The 20,405-nt window shown below is 30.5% G+C and overlaps 1 protein-coding gene across 1 annotated transcript; it reads left to right on the forward strand.

Moving 5' to 3' along the window:
* Nucleotides 1-136: 136 nt before the first annotated feature.
* On the forward strand, nucleotides 137-19,905 carry LOC143253932 (14-3-3 protein epsilon-like). Its single transcript, XM_076508545.1, has 5 exons — nucleotides 137-442; nucleotides 6,930-7,129; nucleotides 7,748-7,854; nucleotides 10,407-10,750; nucleotides 16,276-19,905. The coding sequence occupies exons 1-5, from the start codon at nucleotides 379-381 to the stop codon at nucleotides 16,344-16,346; spliced, it is 786 nt and encodes a 261-aa protein (XP_076364660.1). The 5' UTR covers nucleotides 137-378; the 3' UTR covers nucleotides 16,347-19,905.
* The last annotated feature ends 500 nt before the right edge of the window (nucleotides 19,906-20,405 follow it).

Raw genomic sequence — 20,405 nt, forward strand, 5'->3', positions numbered from 1 at the left:
CATAAGTAGTTGCAGATTTGTGGTTTTTGAAAGTTATACCATCGAAAAAATATAACACAGTATTTTCATTACATTTAGATATACCCAAGTATGAATTTTTTTTTTTTTAAATATTGGTCTGTTTAGTGCGAATGAAAGAGTACAGCGCATGAATACATGGATCGTTACATGTAATACTTCGGCAGTTAGATTGACCATTGAGGAAGCTCGCAGCATTCAATGTGCTGAGAAATAAAAGGGTGTTTTTAGGTAGTCTGTCCGCCTGTTGTGGAAAAGATTATTTGAAATTTTGAAGAGGAAGTTCATATTATAATAGTTCAATCAGCTACAATATTAATTTTAAAAGTTTGTAAAGATTTATTATTTCCTAAAATTAAAATGACGGAAAGAGAAGACAAAGTGTATGAAGCCAAACTTGCCGAGCAGGCGGAACGTTATGACGGTGAGTATGAATTAGAATATTACTATTACACTTCTTCAGGATTGAAGTAAGTGTAGGCTTAAGAGAACTAATTCATTTGAAATAAAAATCGAAAGTATAACAAATATTACTTCAAATACGATGTAGGTATTGTTAATTCTAATACTAAAAGTTTAATTAATTATGAATGTAACATTAGTATAAATTTGACCTCCAGTTTCGTTTGCTTTATGATTTGTGTAATTTGAATTTCGTAGGTTACTGTTAAAAATCCAACTTGAAGTAAATTGTAAATATAATATTGGAAATTATCAATATATCATAATATTTAATTGTTTTACATTTGTTTTATGGACGTATATCCATTACTTTAAGTTTTAAAAAATAACTGGAAGATTAAAAACTAGAATGTTTATTAACTAGACTACTTGGAACATGCAGGCAGTCTTTTATAAGATTTAATTTTTTTTCATCTATATACCCTGCATATATATTTGTTTAAAGAATTACAATCTCAGCTTCTGTATCTACTGTATTAGAAAATTTCTCTTACAAAGTACGTTAATAACCAAATGACAATGCCTAAGTAAAAAAAGTTAATGTAAATTTTTTAAAAAATAATTTATTTTTTTTTCTGAAATTCTAACAAGAAAGGAAAAACTTCTGAAATTTGTTACCAATATTGTGGTACCACTTATCTACAGCTAAAGTTTCTGTCAAAATTTTAAACAAAAAACAAGTTATAAGCATACAGAAGTTTTATTGATGATGGAACATACTAAATGTTTCAATGTAAGATTGGTCTGTTAAAATGTGTGGTATATTCCTTAATCAATAAAATTCTGCCTTATGTTTATAAATTATTGTTTGCTTATCTATTATCAGTTGATAAATAATTTAGAATAAATTTGAAATATTCTGTCTATATGGGCTTAGGAAATCAAATCTGATATAACTACTATTTAAATGAAATGATGAATGGGGTAAAATCAAAATGTGATTTAGTGAACTTGTATTTAAAACATGCCAAATAAGATGCATATGGAAGGTAATTGAACCTAAATGGAAATTTCTTTTGTTGTTTTTGCAAAAAATTAACAAAATAGAAATAAATAAAATAAAATTGGGAATAAGGTTGAAGTTTAGATTATAACAAAAATCCTAAATATTGGACCCTGACACATTCTGACAATAGTAATTAAACTGAAAAAAGATATCAGGTACCATAATTTGATAATGTGCATTTTAAGTTTTCACATGGTTATGATTTACACAGTATTAATTTATAAATATCTTAAGCAACTCGCATAAAAAAGAACATGTATAGTTTGCAAAGTTTTTGCTAGTGATGGACAACTTACTGAAGTATAGATAAGTAAAGTATTATAATTTGAAATTTTAATTACAGCAACTCGTGTGTAATTAGTACAGTTAACATCAGTATATTAAGTTTAAAAGGAAGCATTTGTAACTTAAGAAAAAGTATGGATTTTTTAATGTTATAATCAGTTTTAGTAGAAAACTTACTGTGAAACAGCAGTCAGAAATATAATGTTATACTGTCCATGTTGGGGCTGTGTATGATAAGAATGCATTCACAAACATATAAAAGGTTGAGTATACAGAATGGCAAATCATGAGATAATCGTATCCAACTTGGGATAAAAGACAAAGTGAAATGGCATGTATTAGAACTATATTTTGACATCTTCTGGTGTTTGCAGCAGTCCCTGATATCAAGTCTGTGGCAAAAAAAACAACATTCGTACACTTATGACAATGTTTACGTGAGGCCAGTCCAATGGACATCATTCATACTGGAGAATTGCCATTAATTATAATTCAAAATTTATAAATACATTTCTAGGAAGTTTAAGTTTTTAGTAAAGGTGAAAAATAGTGGGTAGAAAAAGTGAGAATTGTTATTAATGTGTTTACAAAAAAACTTTTATGTAGTTAGTTCAACAAAACTGAATGCAATATGGTGTTCCTGTCATCTGTCTGTTATAATTTTAATTTACCATATGTACATCCACAAAATTTGGTCTGCTTCTAGTAACTGTGTAAAGTATCTTTATAAAGTATTTCTCTGAATTTATGTAGTCAGTTTGACTAAACTGAGTGCAAGATGGTTTTTATATTATCAACATAAATATGTATTTTAAAATTTTATTTAAATTAGTTTAGTAAAACTTCTGTTTTCTCTACTCTTAACACCAGAGTTGATCATTTGATTGACCTACTAATCACCACATACAAAATCTAAATACTTTTATTTTTATAATTACTATTGATTGTAACAGACAATAATTTTATTCCAGTTCTCTATTTTTAGACCTTTTTTTCACTTAGTTTTACTTAATTGATATTTGAACTCTTATTACTAGACTTTATCTAACAAAGCTAAAAATTGAGCTGTGAGCGTTCAAGTTATGTAATGTGCTTGTATCTAAAATGTGTAATTAATTGAGAAACTATTTCATTTTCTTTTTGATTTATTTTTCCTTATTTAAAATAAGTTTTGAAATTTTTAAAACTTTTCAACAATGAAAGAAAATGCTGAAATTACTGCTTAACTCATTTTTGTTGTTGTCAGATTGAGAAATGTTAAATCTACTTTTAGTAGTGGTGGTACTGGTGTGTTTTTTGTTTTTTTCAGTTATCCACTTGAGAAAACAGTAATAATAATAATAATGCACAAATAGCTAACAACATTCTATAACTTATTTAACTGGACTTCCTGAGTAAGGTATAAGTGCTTTAAAATGAATTATTTTGCTGGTTGATCTGAATGCAGTGACAGCAATTTGTAATTCAAGAACAGTAACTAACAAGCTGCCATGAGACCAAGTTAGCATTGTATATCATTCAGAACTTAAAATATTTTTTTATAGGTCATAAATGATGTAATAGATGAGCATGGCAAATTGGTTTGACTTTGTGGCTAGATTCCATAAGGAAAGTAGATTGGACATTATAGAATTAGTCCCTGCCTTATTAACCCTATTGGCATGGGTCAAAAGCCATGTCATTGCATTTGTTGACCCACATTCAAAATTTTAGTGAACTATTATTTTATTAATGTATTGCAATTACTTTGGTATATTATAAATTATTTTTAATTTTAGTACTATATTTAGTTAATTTTTTAATTTAAAAGTAAATATGTAAAAAAAATGCCTAAACTTTTTTTGTTGAATGCAGCATTGATTTGAGGTAGATGTTTGTGATGCCCAAATACAAAGATAGCTTTTTACAAATTAGGTTGGAAAAGTAGAATATAGAATAAAAAAACTTCCTGACTTTCCTATTTTCTGAGGGTAGAAAAAAATCATTCTTTTTATGCTAGATTTCAAATGGTAAGACTAAAGTGAGCTCAAAATGTCAAATTTTTTATACCCAAATGTAGCATAGTTAACAAATAAGCATGATAATTTATTGTGAAATTATGTGGTATCAAAAGAGTAAATTCTGATTTTTGGTTATATCAAAATGTGTGTGTGAATTTTCCTTTATCCTCCACATGCAAAATTTTACAAGGCGTAACAACGTATAGCAAGCAGCAAATGAGTATAAAGCTCAACTAGAAGAGGTAATTGTGTGCTGTACATAATTATTTACTGTTCAATGTTTTAAAAAAACTGAAATTTAATAACTTATTTGTAAATAGTAATACACACACACACACACACACACACACACACACACACAAAGTATTATAACTGAAATGTGACTTTACAGAATAATGGTCCACTAGAACACAGCCAAGATGGTCACTTTTAAAGGCCTGCTTTATGTTCTTGGATATGGTTACATGAGTGCATATGCAGCTTTTGTAAATGTAGCCAGGCACAGCTGAAAGTTCGATATAATAGAATAATATATAATGTATAATTTTGATATCTAAACATTTTGAATTTTCTTGTTATAATCTGTAGTCATTCTAGAATGAGCAAATATGATTCGTATCTCCTAATTTCTTGTGGTTGTTACAAGGTTGGTCAAATTGACCAAACTCGTACTGAGATTCAGTAGAGTAAATAACAGATAAAATATTTGTTTTTGAAAGAAATGTTTAATAATTATCTGGAAAATATATATTTTGCACATGAAATTTGAAACTTTTGTGATGCATGTTGGATGTTCCATTTTCAAAAAGTAAAAAAAAAGGCATGATAAAAACATTACTTTCAAAGTCTTAAAACTTAATAACAAAATGTAATGCCTTGACTATGAAAGCCTTGCAGTGTTTACTGATCTAAAAATTTTAATGAAGATACTTACTACTTTTTAAAAGTTATAGCACGAAAACTATAATAAGCACAAATTGGTTATGATGTCGGTTCAAGTGACTGAATGTGTGCTGTGAGAGGGTTAGTAACTATAGTATAAATGTAATTTATGTTAAACTTGGGACAAATCAATATAGGTATACCTAGGAAGTAGAAAATGAGTGAATTGGAGCAGACAAATGTTAGATAATTAAGACAAGTAAATTTTGAGAATTTTTTGATGTCAACAGAAATATAGAAAAATACGCTACATTCAGACTTGACTATGACATAAATACGCTACATTCCAACTTAACTATGACATAAATGTTTTTAGTCTGCTAATATGATAGTCAGTTTTCAATTCAAAATCAAAACACAACTCATTAAAAAGTCATTTAATGTTAGCAAATTAAAATATATAACTTAAACTGTTTGCAAACACTGGTATTATTCTTTAAGTAATACAAATCAAATTTATCTGATCTGTATCTTTTATTAAGGTAGATCCTCATTTTTCATTTTCGTACCATATCACTAACTAGCTATTATGATCAATATATAATGCAGTTAAATGATTAAAATTAGGACATAGAAAAAGAAACTTTTCAATTTTTTGTAGAATATCTTTGAAGATATTATTTTGGTAATATTAGTAGTTTCAGGTATTTCTTTTCACATATAATTAATTTTTAATGTTTTATTTCCCTTTCTTGTCATTTACCATTTATTCTTTATCTTGACAGAAGTGCCTTCAAGGCATATTAGTGCTTTCCATCAAGCAGCCAACAATACTACAGTCACATGTACCCCATCATGACAACTACATGTCAGTTTCAAAATAACTGTTCATAGATTATAGTGTTAAATTAGTTCTTTCTCTTGACTATACTTGTGTGTGTTACCACTACATGTGGGCTATAAAGTTCAGACAAAGCTATTGAAGGTGAATATGACACCTATCAGGGGTTGGAATTATTTAAACTGCATTCATACAGAGATTTTTAAAATGCATGAATCAAAAGATTATGTAATTATCTTTGGGTCTAGATACACGTATATAACTATCATTGTATTATTGAAGATGAGATGCATAATGCCAAAGAGGAGAATTTTTTTATATAACTCTTTGATCACATGACAACACAACTGAAGTTTAAGTATTTATTTTAAAAGTTTATTTTGAAATGAAAGACTTTTAACCATAACCTATATTATAATGTTAACTTAATTCATGCAAGTTGATAATAAGTAGTTAATTTTGAATATAACCTGGTGAGTTGTGCAGAAAATTGTTTAAAGGGTAAAAGGTTTTTATTACAGTCATATTTATTGTCAATTTACTTTATCATAAAATGTTATGATTTTTTCAGGTACTATTAGTAATTTTGAGAACTGGGCAGACAGTATAATACAACAGGAAACTGATAGTTTTTAAGAAAATATGCAAGAACTCTTTCCAAGCAAAGTACTTGTGCTAATTGAATAAATTTTAAAATTATTTTCAAGCCCTATTTCGGTTTCCAAACTTAGTCTGCTATAATTAGTTGCATGGATTACAATCCTGACCAAAGTAGGGGTTAAATTGTTTCCAGCTAGTGCCACGTTTCTTGTTTACTGCAGCATTTGTTTAGAATACTCCTTATAGCAGTTCTACAAATAACCAACTATCTCTACTTTCCAATAAAATGTTTTTCCATTTATTTGCTCAGTTTTGATGTCCATATAGTAGACACGTTTATAACTTTCACAAAAATTATAACCACCAACAGTTTTTATCCACAGATAAGTGAGTGTATAATGCTGTCACAGTAGATTGAATTTTATAAACTTATTGCTGTTTTTATTTTTTCTTTCAACACTTTTTATAGTTTTTATGTTTCTCAATTTTTAATATTCTTGTTTTATTCATATCTCTAAAGTATATACTTCAGAAACTGTCCTGTGTATAGTTGTTGGTATGTTGTTTTAATAATAATTGAATATTTAAAACATTATCTCATGAAAATGTTTTTGTGATAAATAATTTTGTAAGTTATGTCAAAAAAAATTGATATGACTGATCTACATGAAAGTGTATTATGTACAGGCAAACAGTTTTGCAATTTTCTTTAACATTTCTTGGTGTGATTTTTTAAAAAACTTGGCTCATTTAGCCACTGTGCCTAACTGAAAGTCTTAACAGGAACATGTGTATACACTGAGTTTCTTCCTTAAATATCTTTGTTTTAATTAAGAAATGGTGGAAGCTATGAAGTATGTAGCATCGTTGGATATTGAACTGACTGTAGAAGAAAGGAACCTACTTTCAGTAGCATACAAAAATGTCATCGGAGCAAGGCGAGCTTCTTGGAGAATAATCAGTAGCATCGAACAGAAAGAAGAGAATAAGGGGAATGAAGGAAAACTGGAGATGATTCATCAGTATCGGATTAAGGTAATGTTTGTTTACTGTTTATAAATACAGCAACAACAAAAAAGTAAATTAACTGTTTCTGGTATGATCTGAGCTGCAGTGAAAGGGTGAATTGTGTGTTTAGCGTCATGGGTGTTTTAGTTCTCATGAAAGTTACTGGATGAAAATTGTATCTTTACAGTTTTAAAATATTGTTATCTGTGGACTGATTGTTCAGTATTTTATTGAAGTACTCTACCTGTAAATAGTTTTTTTGTGTGTTACTGTGTTTTTCACCAAAACTCTTTATTGTAAAAATTTGTATGGTTTATTTTCTTACATTATTCATTGTCTAATGTGTGAAAACAATTTAATTTTGCTATTTTCAGTGCTCTCTGAATTAGTGTAATTGTAGTGAATTGTGAACTTAAGAAAACAAATAGTTAGCATTGTTATTAACTCTTTTTATATCTTATTTCTATCGTGATCACTCAATAGCAAGTACTTGGACAAATAAAAACAATTTTAACAGTATAAAATATTTAGATGCTGTTACTTATAGGATGACTGGCATAAACTTGTTCTGTGTGGGTTACTAAAGTCTAAAAGTACCAGTATCATTAAATAAACATGTTGTATGATTCTTTTTGAAACTCTAAGGTGGAGAATGAACTTCGTGAAATCTGCCAAGACATCTTGGATGTACTAGACAAACACCTTATACCTGCAGCTAACTCAGGAGAATCCAAAGTCTTTTACTATAAAATGTAAGCACTTATATATTTATTAAGGCTCATATTTCAGAGAAAATACTGAAATATGAATGGCATAAATTAATATTATGCATTTCATTGAAAGGTTGGTGTATTTCACATTATCTCAGTTTTTGTGTAGTTAATGGGTGCACTTGTAACTGTAATAAAATTATAATTTGTATATTTGAGGTATTCTGTATAGAATTGTTCTTAAGTTCTCATTAAGAGCAAACTTCATGTTTTAGTGGCTTCTTGCTGGAATTCATTGTTGAATTTTGTCATATTCTCTGTCATTCTTGCTTGTATTTAATGATAAATTGTAGAGTTACTGCAACTTAGGAGTAGAGCCATTTTAAATATAATGTATCCCCCATTCTTAAAGGGAAAAATCTACATTCTAGCTTTTAAAATTTCAGTGCTGGAACTTTATGATGATTGTGCTTATAATGATAAAAGATGTGGTAATCTTGTCTAGAAGTAGATCCAGGGTAGCCCAGAGCCTCCCTGCCTTTCAGTGGAAGGAGGAAAAAACTTAAGTAGAGATCCAAGTGATAAAAGGAAAATTTCTGTCCTTGTTCCTGAATGGAAAAAGGGGTCTGTGTATCCTGTAACTTGTAAAATGTTGAAGATAGCCATAAAATGTATTTTCTACCAAAATCCACCACAGGTCTTTGAAGCAGTTTTTTACATTGGTATAAATATCAAACTTTACATCAATCTTTCCAACCCATTAGTGAGATTGTACTTCATTTAGTTCATTTAGAGGGACACTTCAAGTACCCAATTCAAATAATTTTTATGCACATGCTGTCATACTCAGGAAAGGTTTAGTTATAAGAGAATAATTAACCTTTTGCAATGGGTAGCTTGTGAAGTACGTGCAGCACAACCTTTTGCAGAATTACATTTACATTTAATTAAACTGCTCTATCATTATTGTATTCAAATCAAGACAGTTAATAAACTACACTTCAATGTTATTTATATTTTAAATTTTAATTTTGCAATGAAATATTTAAAAAAATCCCCAGTTTCCCTTAGTATGAAAATTGACACATTTGCTCTCTAGGTCATCTCTCTTCTGACACAATTCAACATAAGTTATAATAAGGATAATACTTAGGCACAGCATAATTTTTAGATGCTGTTTAGCTGCTCATATAATAGCTGAGTTTTTTGTTGTTGTTTTTTTCATGTACAAACTTTCAATCATAGCTCTGTCATCTCTTGACTGATTTGAGATTTGATTAGTTTTAGATGTGGGAAATTAAACCTTTTGATATATTTGACCATGCCTAAGGTCTCGTAGATTAATTTGCTCTAATATTGCATAAAAGAATTTCAAGTGCTGTGATTATTAAGAATTTCCTCTTGTTCTAGCCTTCAGTCTTATTTGTTTACAGAGCTATAAAGTAGAAAATTAGACTCAATTTCCATGTGCACGTGTGGCATCCTCATAAATTGACAATAGTTTTTTCTGGTGTCTTATATTGTATTACTTATAACTGTTAGGGAGCCAAATTTTTCTTTTCTCAGTTACAACTTTGTTCTCATGAGAATCACATGAATGAGCTTAGCTGAGTTTTTATAGGATCTTATCACACAGTTAGAAAGCCAGAAAAATTACGATAGTTATAGGATTTTTTGTTTCATGTTCTTATCCTGTGTATTTAATTAAATAAAATTGATGTATTAGTACCTTTTAGTGTAAGAAAAGAAAGTAGGCTTAAGTTTCATCAACAGTCAACAAAAAAAAAGTCCTGGGTAGGTACTATATTGCATTTATATTCTTTAATTTTTGTATTATGGAAGTAACTAAAATGTAAAAATTAGAAGCTCATTAGGTTAGATTGGGTAGGATAATGAAAAATAAAAGTTCTTCATGAGGTATATTTATTAGCAGCTTGGTACATAATTTGATACAATAACCTGAGCTGCTTGTTCACAGAGCAATTTAAATCTTGTGTGGTAGGATTATTAGATTGATATGGTTCAATGAACAATAAAAGGATAATACAGGTATATTCTGTTACTAGCTTTAATCTAATTAGGATCAGTTTCCTGTTACAATTTATAATCAGTTTAGATAGTAAAAAGGGGTGATATAAGTATTCCCTAATTTTATGGTGGTTGTAAGGTCACTCAAACTGATCAGAAGGTATGAAGTTAAAGTAGAGAAAACAATAGATAAAATGTTTTTTTCTGAAAGAAAACGTGCTTTATTTATTTGGAAGGTTTTATAAATTATGCAAATAGAACTTGCGCATCTCTTCACTTGAACATTTTTTTAATCATAACATAAAATCACTTGGAACTTGGTAGTCATCATCATTCTGAGTTCATATATTTACAAAGAAATTTGTAGTAAAAGCACTTAATTAAAAATTCTTTATCTGCACGTGTTGCCAGTTGTTGTGACCTAACCACATAACCAACTGCACTAGAAAGGTTTTAGTTGTAAATCATGTACATTTGTAGTTATCATTTAACTGCATATTTTTGGGTTTATCTTAATATATCTGGATTGTATATCTTGATTTTGTCTTTCCTTTCCTTGTTCTTAGGAAAGGGGATTACCATCGCTACCTTGCTGAATTTGCCACAGGAAATGACAGGAAAGAAGCAACTGAGAATAGTCTAGTAGCTTACAAGGCTGCCAATGATATTGCTATGACAGAGTTGCCACCAACTCATCCAATTAGATTGGGTTTGGCTCTTAACTTCTCTGTCTTTTATTACGAGATCTTGAATTCGCCCGACAGGGCTTGCCGTTTGGCAAAGGCAGCATTTGATGATGCTATAGCTGAATTGGACACCCTCAGCGAGGAAAGCTACAAGGATTCCACTCTAATTATGCAACTTTTGCGTGATAATCTGACCCTGTGGACATCTGACATGCAACATGATGGTAAATAACCTTTGTCATGTTTTCAAGATAAGGTATTTGAGAGAAATGCTTATGAAAACATAAAAATGAAATTAATAAGAGTAAAATTTACTAATTTGTAAACAAAATAACCCTACACATCTGTGTTATATTCTTTCACAGAAAACTTTTCTATATTAGTGCTTCCCTTTATCTGTGCAGATTTTCAACATTTGTCACTAGCCTTCTATGTCCCTCTTCTGTATATCATTATGCAAGAACATGACACAAACCCAATCATAACCAAGAACTCTCTCTGTTTTCACTTGTTAACCACTTCTCAGTTGACAACAGCACTGTACTAACATGCTTGTTTTCTTTTGCACTACAGACTTGATTTTTCTTTACTATATTTTTATTATTTCTTCATTCACAGAGGTCTTTTTGCTAGTATTTTGTAGATCCCTCTCTACGATGAGTGGTGCCGAACTGGGTATATTTTCTTTTTTGAAAATCCACATTGTTCATCATATGGCCATGCTTGATGTCAATTACGTTGTAGTTGTTCCCACTCCCACTTCAGATCTGATGTTCAATTCCAGATGCCTCTAGGTGTTTGCTGCGTGTCTCCATTCATTTGTTATCTCTGCTGAATCAGTTGTATCTTACGATTAAGTTGCATACACTGTAGGGGTGAAGTGTTCCATAGGACTGATAGGAGTTTGCTCTAGTGGCCTTTTGCTTCATAAGTATGTTCGTCCCAGACCATGTACTCATTGACACATGAGTAAAACAGACAGGAATTGCTTCTCACCTCTGATACTCTGTGGCATTGAGACTCTTCCTGTCATGGACCTAATATATAATTCTAAATGATGCCAGGTGTTGGTTGATCGACTCCATTGAAATGGTAATTTAAAATAGGGTGTTGAAATCACCTGTTGCACTATTTCCAATGATGCAGTCCTCCAGACTTTCCAGTTTGTTTTTCCTCCTTTATTTTAGCAAAGTATGGAAATCCTTGCCATTTACCAATTCTTCCAGAGTTGATGGACCATAGAGGCTTGTCCTCCTGAGTAGTGTATCATACCATGCAGTTGAGAGTAGGACGGTGACATTCTGTGTATGTCAGTGTTGTTTCGCACTTCCAACTGCAGACCTTACGTACAATTCCAGATAAAACCAGGTTTTGATTGAAGCACTTTTCAATGTCATGATTATTATGTATGGCAAAAGACAAGAGAGAGAGAGAGAAAGAAATATATTGCAGTTTGCCCCTAAGGCTAAGATGTTCCTTCTTCCTGACATATTTTGGATGTGGTTCCTGAGGGGTCAGGTGTTGATTGGAGATGGTCCAGTTAAGTAAGTTCTTACCTGTGTTCTGACTGGTATCCTTCTTCATACCACAGACTGCAGATGCATCCCTCAGTTTGAAGTATCCTTTTCTACTATCTGTTGGATGTTGGTTCTTGACAGATCTGTTGTTGGTTATTACTGGAAGCAGCACATGTATTCTCACTTGAGTACAGCTAGGTATCTTCCTCTTACTGTGTACTGGATGAATCATACCCAATTTCACAAGGTTTTTTTTTTTTACAGTAGATACCATTTGCTGGATGTTAGCTCGTGGTGAAATGTGGTGGTTGGGATGGAAATGTGTGCAAGTGGAGACAAATTTAGTACAAAAGCTCATCTTCTCTACCAATATACAGAACTGTTGTACAGTTTCACATACTGTTGGACAAGATTGAACTACCAGTACAATATGTCTTGCCCTAGTCATTCTGTGCCCAAGGGGTACCATTTATGGGTAATACATATTATGGGATTCCTTCATGTTTTTCTACCCCTAATGTTCACAACACAGTCATAAAAGAGAAAAGTATACCTGGACCAGATGTGGTGCAGTCTTTTCTTGAAGTGTTTTCTTTTTTGGTTCCACACCTCAGTCTCTTTTTGGGTACTTCATAAAGGAGAATCATTTTTTCAACAACTCTCCACAAGTTTAGTGTGGAATTCTGTCTATTTGTAAGTAGAAGTAAGATGTAGGAAGTTAACATTTTCTTAAACTGAAAATGTATTTCCTACAGATACCTACCCCCTCTAACATTTTCCACCCAGCTTCCACACTTCTGGTAGTATGTGGTGTGGGTCTTCTGACCAGTCTTGAAGTGATTTAACTAAGGAGTACAAATGTGTAGAGGGTGCTAGTTACAATAGGGGTTGTGTTCCTATTTCTAAGAGCTACTGCATAATCATTTACATGTGGATATGTAGAAGTGGGAGGTAGAAGGCTAGTTGTGAGCATTAAACGATTGTGCCAATAGAGGACAGCACTAATCAAGAAAAGTATTTTGGAAGAGGAGGTAAGTATCCATTGGAAATACATTTCCAGTTTAGGAAAATGCTAATTTAAAATAATGCAAATATATTTTGAGATGTAACACTTTTCATTACAAAGTTTAATTCCAATAGGGAATACCTAATAAGAAAATTCAGTATCTAATCAGGTGACATTGGTTTTCTTATGGTGATAATACTACTTAAAATCTTATCTGCAGATGTGGCTTAGTGAAAGGTTAATTTGGTCCTTGTTACCAAATATCTGACTTTTGGACACAAACAACTGGGGCTTGTTATTTGGTGGAGTTTCTTTTTCTTCTTTTTTTTCACTGTATAATGCACAAAGAACTTTAATTTGAACCACTAGGTCTTATTATGTACATGTGTATAAAAACATAGTACTGTAACATTGTTTTTCATTTTTAAATATTGAATTACTTAGTATGACAGTTTGTTTTATTTATTTTTTATATTTATTCAAAGTTATTGCCATAATAAATAACTATAGAAAAAATAAATAAAAATGCAAAAATCAACTATACAAAATAATTAGAATATAAATAATTGGACAGTTTTATTTTAAATACCTTGATACTGGAAGTTAACCAATATAATGGAATTCTATTTAGAATAATTGGATCCAAATAAAAAAAGTACTTGGAACTCAAAGTTTGTTATTGTTGTACATAAACTTTCTCCACAGTGAGTTTACATAGGGTTAAATATTGTAAAGTCCTATACAATACAAATTAATTGGAAAACAGACTTGATAAATGGCTGAAACCATATTCTTGAAGCTTGCTAGTCACAGGTTATCTATATGGAAGATAAATAATTAGTCTTAAGGTTCTTTTTGCAATAACCAGATTGGTCTTACTGCAGAGATGCCAACTATTTCAAATGACTGAGCGTAACGATTATAGACAGAGCCCTTTCACAGTTTTAGTCCTTTTAGATTTGCAAGAAACAAGACAATTTGGTGAACGAGTTCTCTATTTTCCATCTTGTGAACGATCACATTGGTGTTTCAATGCCGCTTAGAAAATGAGAAATACCCATCTATGTGAGCACTGATTGGTTGACAAGCACTGATGATGTAACTATGGATTCCCCCACGTAATCAGTATGGAGAAGCACCGCACTCAAACTATTTGGTAGACGTCGGAGATACAAATATTTTATTATTTCAAGCACAAACATGATTATCACAATTAGCCATTTGGACTATGTCTTTTATTATCAAAATTTATTTGTATCTCACTAGAAATTTTCTTTTCACCCCTTTCAAGCCCTGGGGGAACAATTTATCACTTTATTGTATAGGCCTATATAATGTATAATAATTTGGGAGTTGCAGCAAGTTGTAATATTTGTCTATATGAGCGTATAGTCATAATGTATATACCAAAATTGTAATGATTATGCTCAAATTGTAATGGTTGGCATCTCTATTAATACATAGAAATTTGTGCCCCATACACTTGTACAACAATTCATTTCACTGTAAAAGGAGTAATAAGTTTGTTGAAGTGCTTTAAGTGGAAATGTGTTCTTACACCATGTAATGATATATACTATTGTATCAAGTTTTTTTTAGTTATCTCTGTTTAATTTAAGGTTGTTCTAAGTAATAACTTTAAACATCTTATTGAATCAACCCTAGATAAAGCATTTCCATTTACTTTGAAATCATTGTTAACCTATTCCATTGATATAATCATATACTATAACTTATGAATATGTAAAACAAGATAATTTTCAATAAGTCAAGTGCCAGTGGAAAGCAATTTATCATTTGCTGTTTTGTAACACTTAGCAAGAGAATTTGCTTCGGTAACGAGTCGTATAGTCAGCAGTAAGATGGCAACTATCTTTTGAACGTACGGATATTAAATCACTCTCATAAATGAGAGAGGGCCAACAATTGATCCTTGAGGAAACTCCACAATGGTTATTATGGAAGTTAGACTTCATACCATTATTTGAAGTAAAATATTGCATATTGTTAAACAAAATTTTAAGATTTCGTACATTTTACCTTGTAGGCTGTAATAATTATATTTAAAAAGTAAAACTGTATGATTATTGTTATCAAATGCCTTGGCAATGTTTAAAACAGAGTTGATTTTATAGCATAGATTATTTTGAGATTGATATTCAATTGCTTAACGTTGTCAAAATGTCAGACAGACACTTGTATTTTCTACAGATCTGGTGTACTGAATTTTCATTTTTATGATGTGTTGCTTTTATTAAGGGTACTTCTAATCAGAAGGACAGTGGTTAGTTTATCAACTAATAACTCAAATCCTGGTTTGATTTCCTGTGACAGAAACAACAGATAACTCTATGATACTTTACTTAAACAATCCTCAGATGCCTCCAGTTGTATGTAATTGAGCAGTTCTTCTGTGTGGATGTGATACACTGCCTTTTTTCTTCTTGCTAGTAAAGAATACTTGTATTGGTATATTTTAAGAAAAAGTATTATTTAGATGCTTACATTCTTCTCACCTTTCAAGTTCCACTTGTTTACAGATCTCTCTCTAAGCCTGAATATGGCATGCCAACATGTGCAGGCTCTGGCATTGTTCCAAATATTAAGGATTACCAGCATGTTCTTTACTTCCTGTAAGCTACTTCCATTGCTCACCTTGTATTGCACAATTCCACAGACATCAGTTATATCAACAACCAGAATAACACATTGTGTTATTTCAAGCTCTAGCTTTGAAATAAGGGTTATAAAATGTTTTACTTATTGAGTTAGCTGTGTATTAACTATACAGTTTTTCTGATGTCCATACTTTTCTCAGTGGTTCCATTCTGACCAACTTACTAGTGTGTGTGTGTGTGTTTTTTTTTTTTAGAATATCTTGGAATTTTCCTACTTTATTGAACTGCAGTTTCACATTCTCAGTAATACCTGTAATAAAAAACAACAAAAACTTCTTAGTGCAGTAAAACCATAATTCTAAAAGTATTAAAATTTTGTATATGATTTTTTTGTGGCACATAAAATTAAGTTTCTTTTGAATTGACTTTAATAGTACAAATTTATATACCTGAAATGTTTTTTCCTTAAACTTACAAGTTAATAGTAAAAGATTTAAGTGTGTACACATCTAATAAGCAATATGCTGTGGTTTTGAAGCTAATAATAGAATTTAGTATTGATTTTTGGAAGCTTTTCTTTGACCTATAGATAATATCTTGTATTCTAGGAGAAGGTGAAAATGACCAACAGCCAAAGAAAGACGAAGTACAAGATATTGAAGAACAGGATGTATCTTAAATCATGTCTGAGAATGTGTGTAGATGTGTTGAAAAATTACTCATTAACCCAAATATAAAATGCAGATTTGTATTCATTATGGTTGTTTTTAGTTACATGTTTGACCTGATCTTGTGAATAACCAGTAGAAGAGAAGCTAAAATTGTTTGTGTAATTTGTCACCATAGGCACATTTTATCCTTCATGTAAGCCTCAAATCTCTGTAAAGCACTGTATTAACTTGTGTAGTTTTTCAAAAATCAAACTGAATCCTGCACTGTTTTCACTTTTATTCCCAAAAAATGGGACATCAAAACTACTTGTACACTTACTCCAGAAGATAATATTCTGTAATGGTACACTAAACTTTAAAAATACAAAAAAAAAATTTAAAAATTTATTTCTTAGATTTTGTTATATCTATTTCAAATTTATGTCCAAGTGCCTTGATTATTTTTTTTTGTGTAAAATTATTTCTCTAACTTACTTTTGGGTAATTTTGTGATTTTTACTTTGAATTTTTTGTGACAATTTACCCATTTTTCAGTGATAAATTTTGAGAAAAAATGAAGGGTTTTTGTGCATTTGATTTTGAAAGTTACTGCATGTGTAGTTATCAACTTAAAGGTTATTTTTGGTTCAGTTAAAGTTTTGAACTTTTCTTTACAAATGATAACTTCTCACATTGTCTTTCTCTGTTAACACTCATTGAAATACACAAGTATATGTTTGTGTGTGTATTTTTTTTTTATGTGTTTTGTTGACACAAAACAGAAATTAGGTGAACTTCAATAAATGATGGCATTTAATATATCTTTAAAACATTTTGAAAACATGGTTTTATTCTAGTGACATTGAACAATCCTTTTGGGAATCTATTCGTACAGAAAAGTATCATTTACTGAATGAAATTTCTTATATTGTGACTTATTGTGGACATCATACAAAGTGGTTTAAGGGCCACTTAGATTGTTTAAATAAAGTAAATGGATTTTTAAAAAATTTGGGGGAATATACTGAAAATTTTAGAGGAAATTTCTAGATGCATAAATATCTGATTATTCGAAGTTATGAAAATTTGTTTCAGCTGACCAAATTGTCTGTGTGTCAATTAACTGAAAGCAACCACTTCAACATTTGCTGTTACTGTTTGTATCAGTATTTGATATGGTGGTAAGATATCTGAAAATCCAAGTTAATTAAATGTCAGTAATTAACAAAAAGAAATGGTATTGTACAACAAATATACTTTTGTTTACATGTGTTTTAATGATAAGACAGGTAAAGCATAATTTCTTTAAAGTCTGTAGATTATAATTACAAACAAGTAACTGCTTTAAGTCTTAATTTGAAAACTGAAGCTAATTGTACAATGAAAATGAACACATCAAGTCTTATTATTAAATTAGAATTTCCTCATCAGGCAGAGGCTTTGGTTTCTGATGTTATTAGGTGGCTTAAGTTAATTGGGTGATGTAGGTCAAGTTTGCTATTTACTGTGATCATAATTGAATTTACAAATTAAGTACAATTGATGGACATTAAAGATTCTTTTTAAGTTTTAGCAGGGCTGAATCAGTTGTTATTATTCCAAAATGGTTGTTAAAGGTTTGAAAGTAAGCAGCAAATGAAAACTTGGAAAGAAATAATTCATACTTGTGGTAAACCTGTAAAGTAGATGTGACAACACAAAATGGAAGATGTGTACATCTGAGTAATAGTGCAGTTTCTACAATGTCAAAATAGTGTTCTTTAAAGTGAAATATAATACAACAGTTATTAATAATGTTTTTGTCTTTGGTTATAATTCTTGTCTAAAATGTCTGAAGTTAAATGCGAAAATAAAGGGGGTTACAACATCTTTTTTAAAGGTCTTTTGAAGATGTTTACGAGCATTTTTACTTTGTGAGCAAATAACTTGTACCAATCAAATGTTTTTCTCTCATTCTCAAAAGAGGAAAAAAGATTGACAGAAAGCATTTGTCTGGCATAAACAATTTCACAAAGTATTAAAGTAGGTTGTCATGACATTGGGTTAACAAACTAATGTTAAGAACATCTAGCTTCAACTTAATTCAGATTTAAGTAGCATTTAATGTGGAAAAGATTATTTAAGAAATTTTAAAACTTATTTGAATACAGGAAAGGAATTTGTACTTAAAATATCAAAGATTGTGGATTATAAAGTTACATTTTAGTTAATTCTTTAGGCATAGCAATAAAATCATTGGTTAAAGATAAACTTATTTACAATTTTATATTGTATGAAACATTTTAATAAAAATTTAATTAAACTGTGTTATGGGAAACTTTACAACTGTTTTATAGTATAGGTACTTTGGTATCAACATTTGGATATGTATTCAAAATATCGTAAGTATTTCTTGGCAGTCATTTGGTATAAATTAATATTTATTACATTTTTTAGCAAGTATTAGGTAAAAACAAGTCTTGCCTATACCTACAATTTTTTTTATATAATTATTCACAATCCTAAAAATATTTTTCTCTTAGGAGACTAAAACTTGCCTTTTGAATTCAATTTTTATATAGTATTTCTAGTTATTTTGAGAAACTTTGTTTTATGTTTCTTTTGAATACTTTATAATGTAAACCACATTCCTTTGCCAATACTTCCATCAATATTTGTATTCTTTTAACATATTTTTATTTTATTTTTTCAATGAATATTGATATTGTATTCAAAATGCTTTAGAATCAAAGTTATAAATGTACTGGATATAATGTTTTACTTACATTCCATAGTCGTATTGTTTTAATTGAACCTTTTTGTTTTCTTTCTTTTTATATACAATTGTTATTTTTGTATTTTTTCAGCGTAAAAACAGAAATTTCTTTATTCGCTATCGTGAGCAATAGTATGGAGGTACAATAATTTATATTAAATACAGAAAGGAAGTGTTTGTTGGCTAATTACCGTTATTATAGCATAATAAGCTATTGTAATATAGAAGTTATATATCATCTTTTTTCCCCGGTATCTTTCACTTTTAAGTGTCAACCCTTATTATTTCAGTTCTCAAGCAAAAGAATTTCCAGCGAAAGAAAGCCTGACCCTAATTAATTGGTTTTGAATTAGTTTCTCATATAAATGCATTTTACCGTATTTGCCATATACCATTGTTTTGCCAGTTTAATTATGGGAGGTAACATTTTCAATAATCGGTGTAGTGTCACGTGGATGAATCTGTATTTGGAACAGGTCAGGCATTTATACTGGTTATTTCTATTTAGTCTGTGGTAGAATCTTTGATATGCCATTCAAGAGCTTCTGTGTTACTTGTCTTGTAAATGGGTCTATCTGTGTCAAATTAACTGCTTCAAATACTGTTACTACATAAATCTTTTTGTGCTTTGTAGAAGCATTTTGCCTGAATACATTAATCCATTCTTGTTTAGTTAGCGGAAGGATGTCGAAGGTCACAACCATTTCACTTGTAGTCTTTCATATGGTGTACTAGTACGTGTTTCAGCAGCATTCTCACCTAATGACACATTCTGGCTTGTAAAGTTTTTGCCGTTGGTTGTCATTCTTGAATAAAATAATTAGTTACCTCTACCATGTTTGTGATTTATACTGCTCCATGTCTCATTAGTTATTGTTTATTAAATATTAAACTGCCTAAACAAAACGTGAAAACATTTCAGTCAAACGTACCGTTCCCATGGTTTAATGGGACCGGCATGATCAGGTAGTTAAGGCACTTGACTTGTAATCCGAGAGTCGCGGGTTCGAATCCTCGTCACACCAAAATGCACGCCCTTTTGGCGGTGGGACGTCAATCCTACGCTTTGTTGATAAAAGAGTAGCCTAAGAGTTGGTGGTGATAACTCCCTCCCTTCTAGTCTTACATTGCTAAATGAGGGACGGCTAGCACAGATAGTCCTCATGGCATGTAGCTTTGCGCGAAATTCAAAATAAACCAAATCCATGGTTTAGTCAAAAAAAATTTCTAATGCATTGAATAGGGGGGGAGGGGGCTGAGGTAAGCTGTGGAGGAGCTTCCCCAAAAATGCCATCACTATGAAGTATAGATGGTAAATTATAATGTAAATATC

Source organism: Tachypleus tridentatus, chromosome 6, assembly GCF_004210375.1.
Source record: "Tachypleus tridentatus isolate NWPU-2018 chromosome 6, ASM421037v1, whole genome shotgun sequence".
In the NCBI taxonomy this organism is placed as follows: Eukaryota; Metazoa; Arthropoda; class Merostomata; order Xiphosura; family Limulidae; genus Tachypleus; species Tachypleus tridentatus.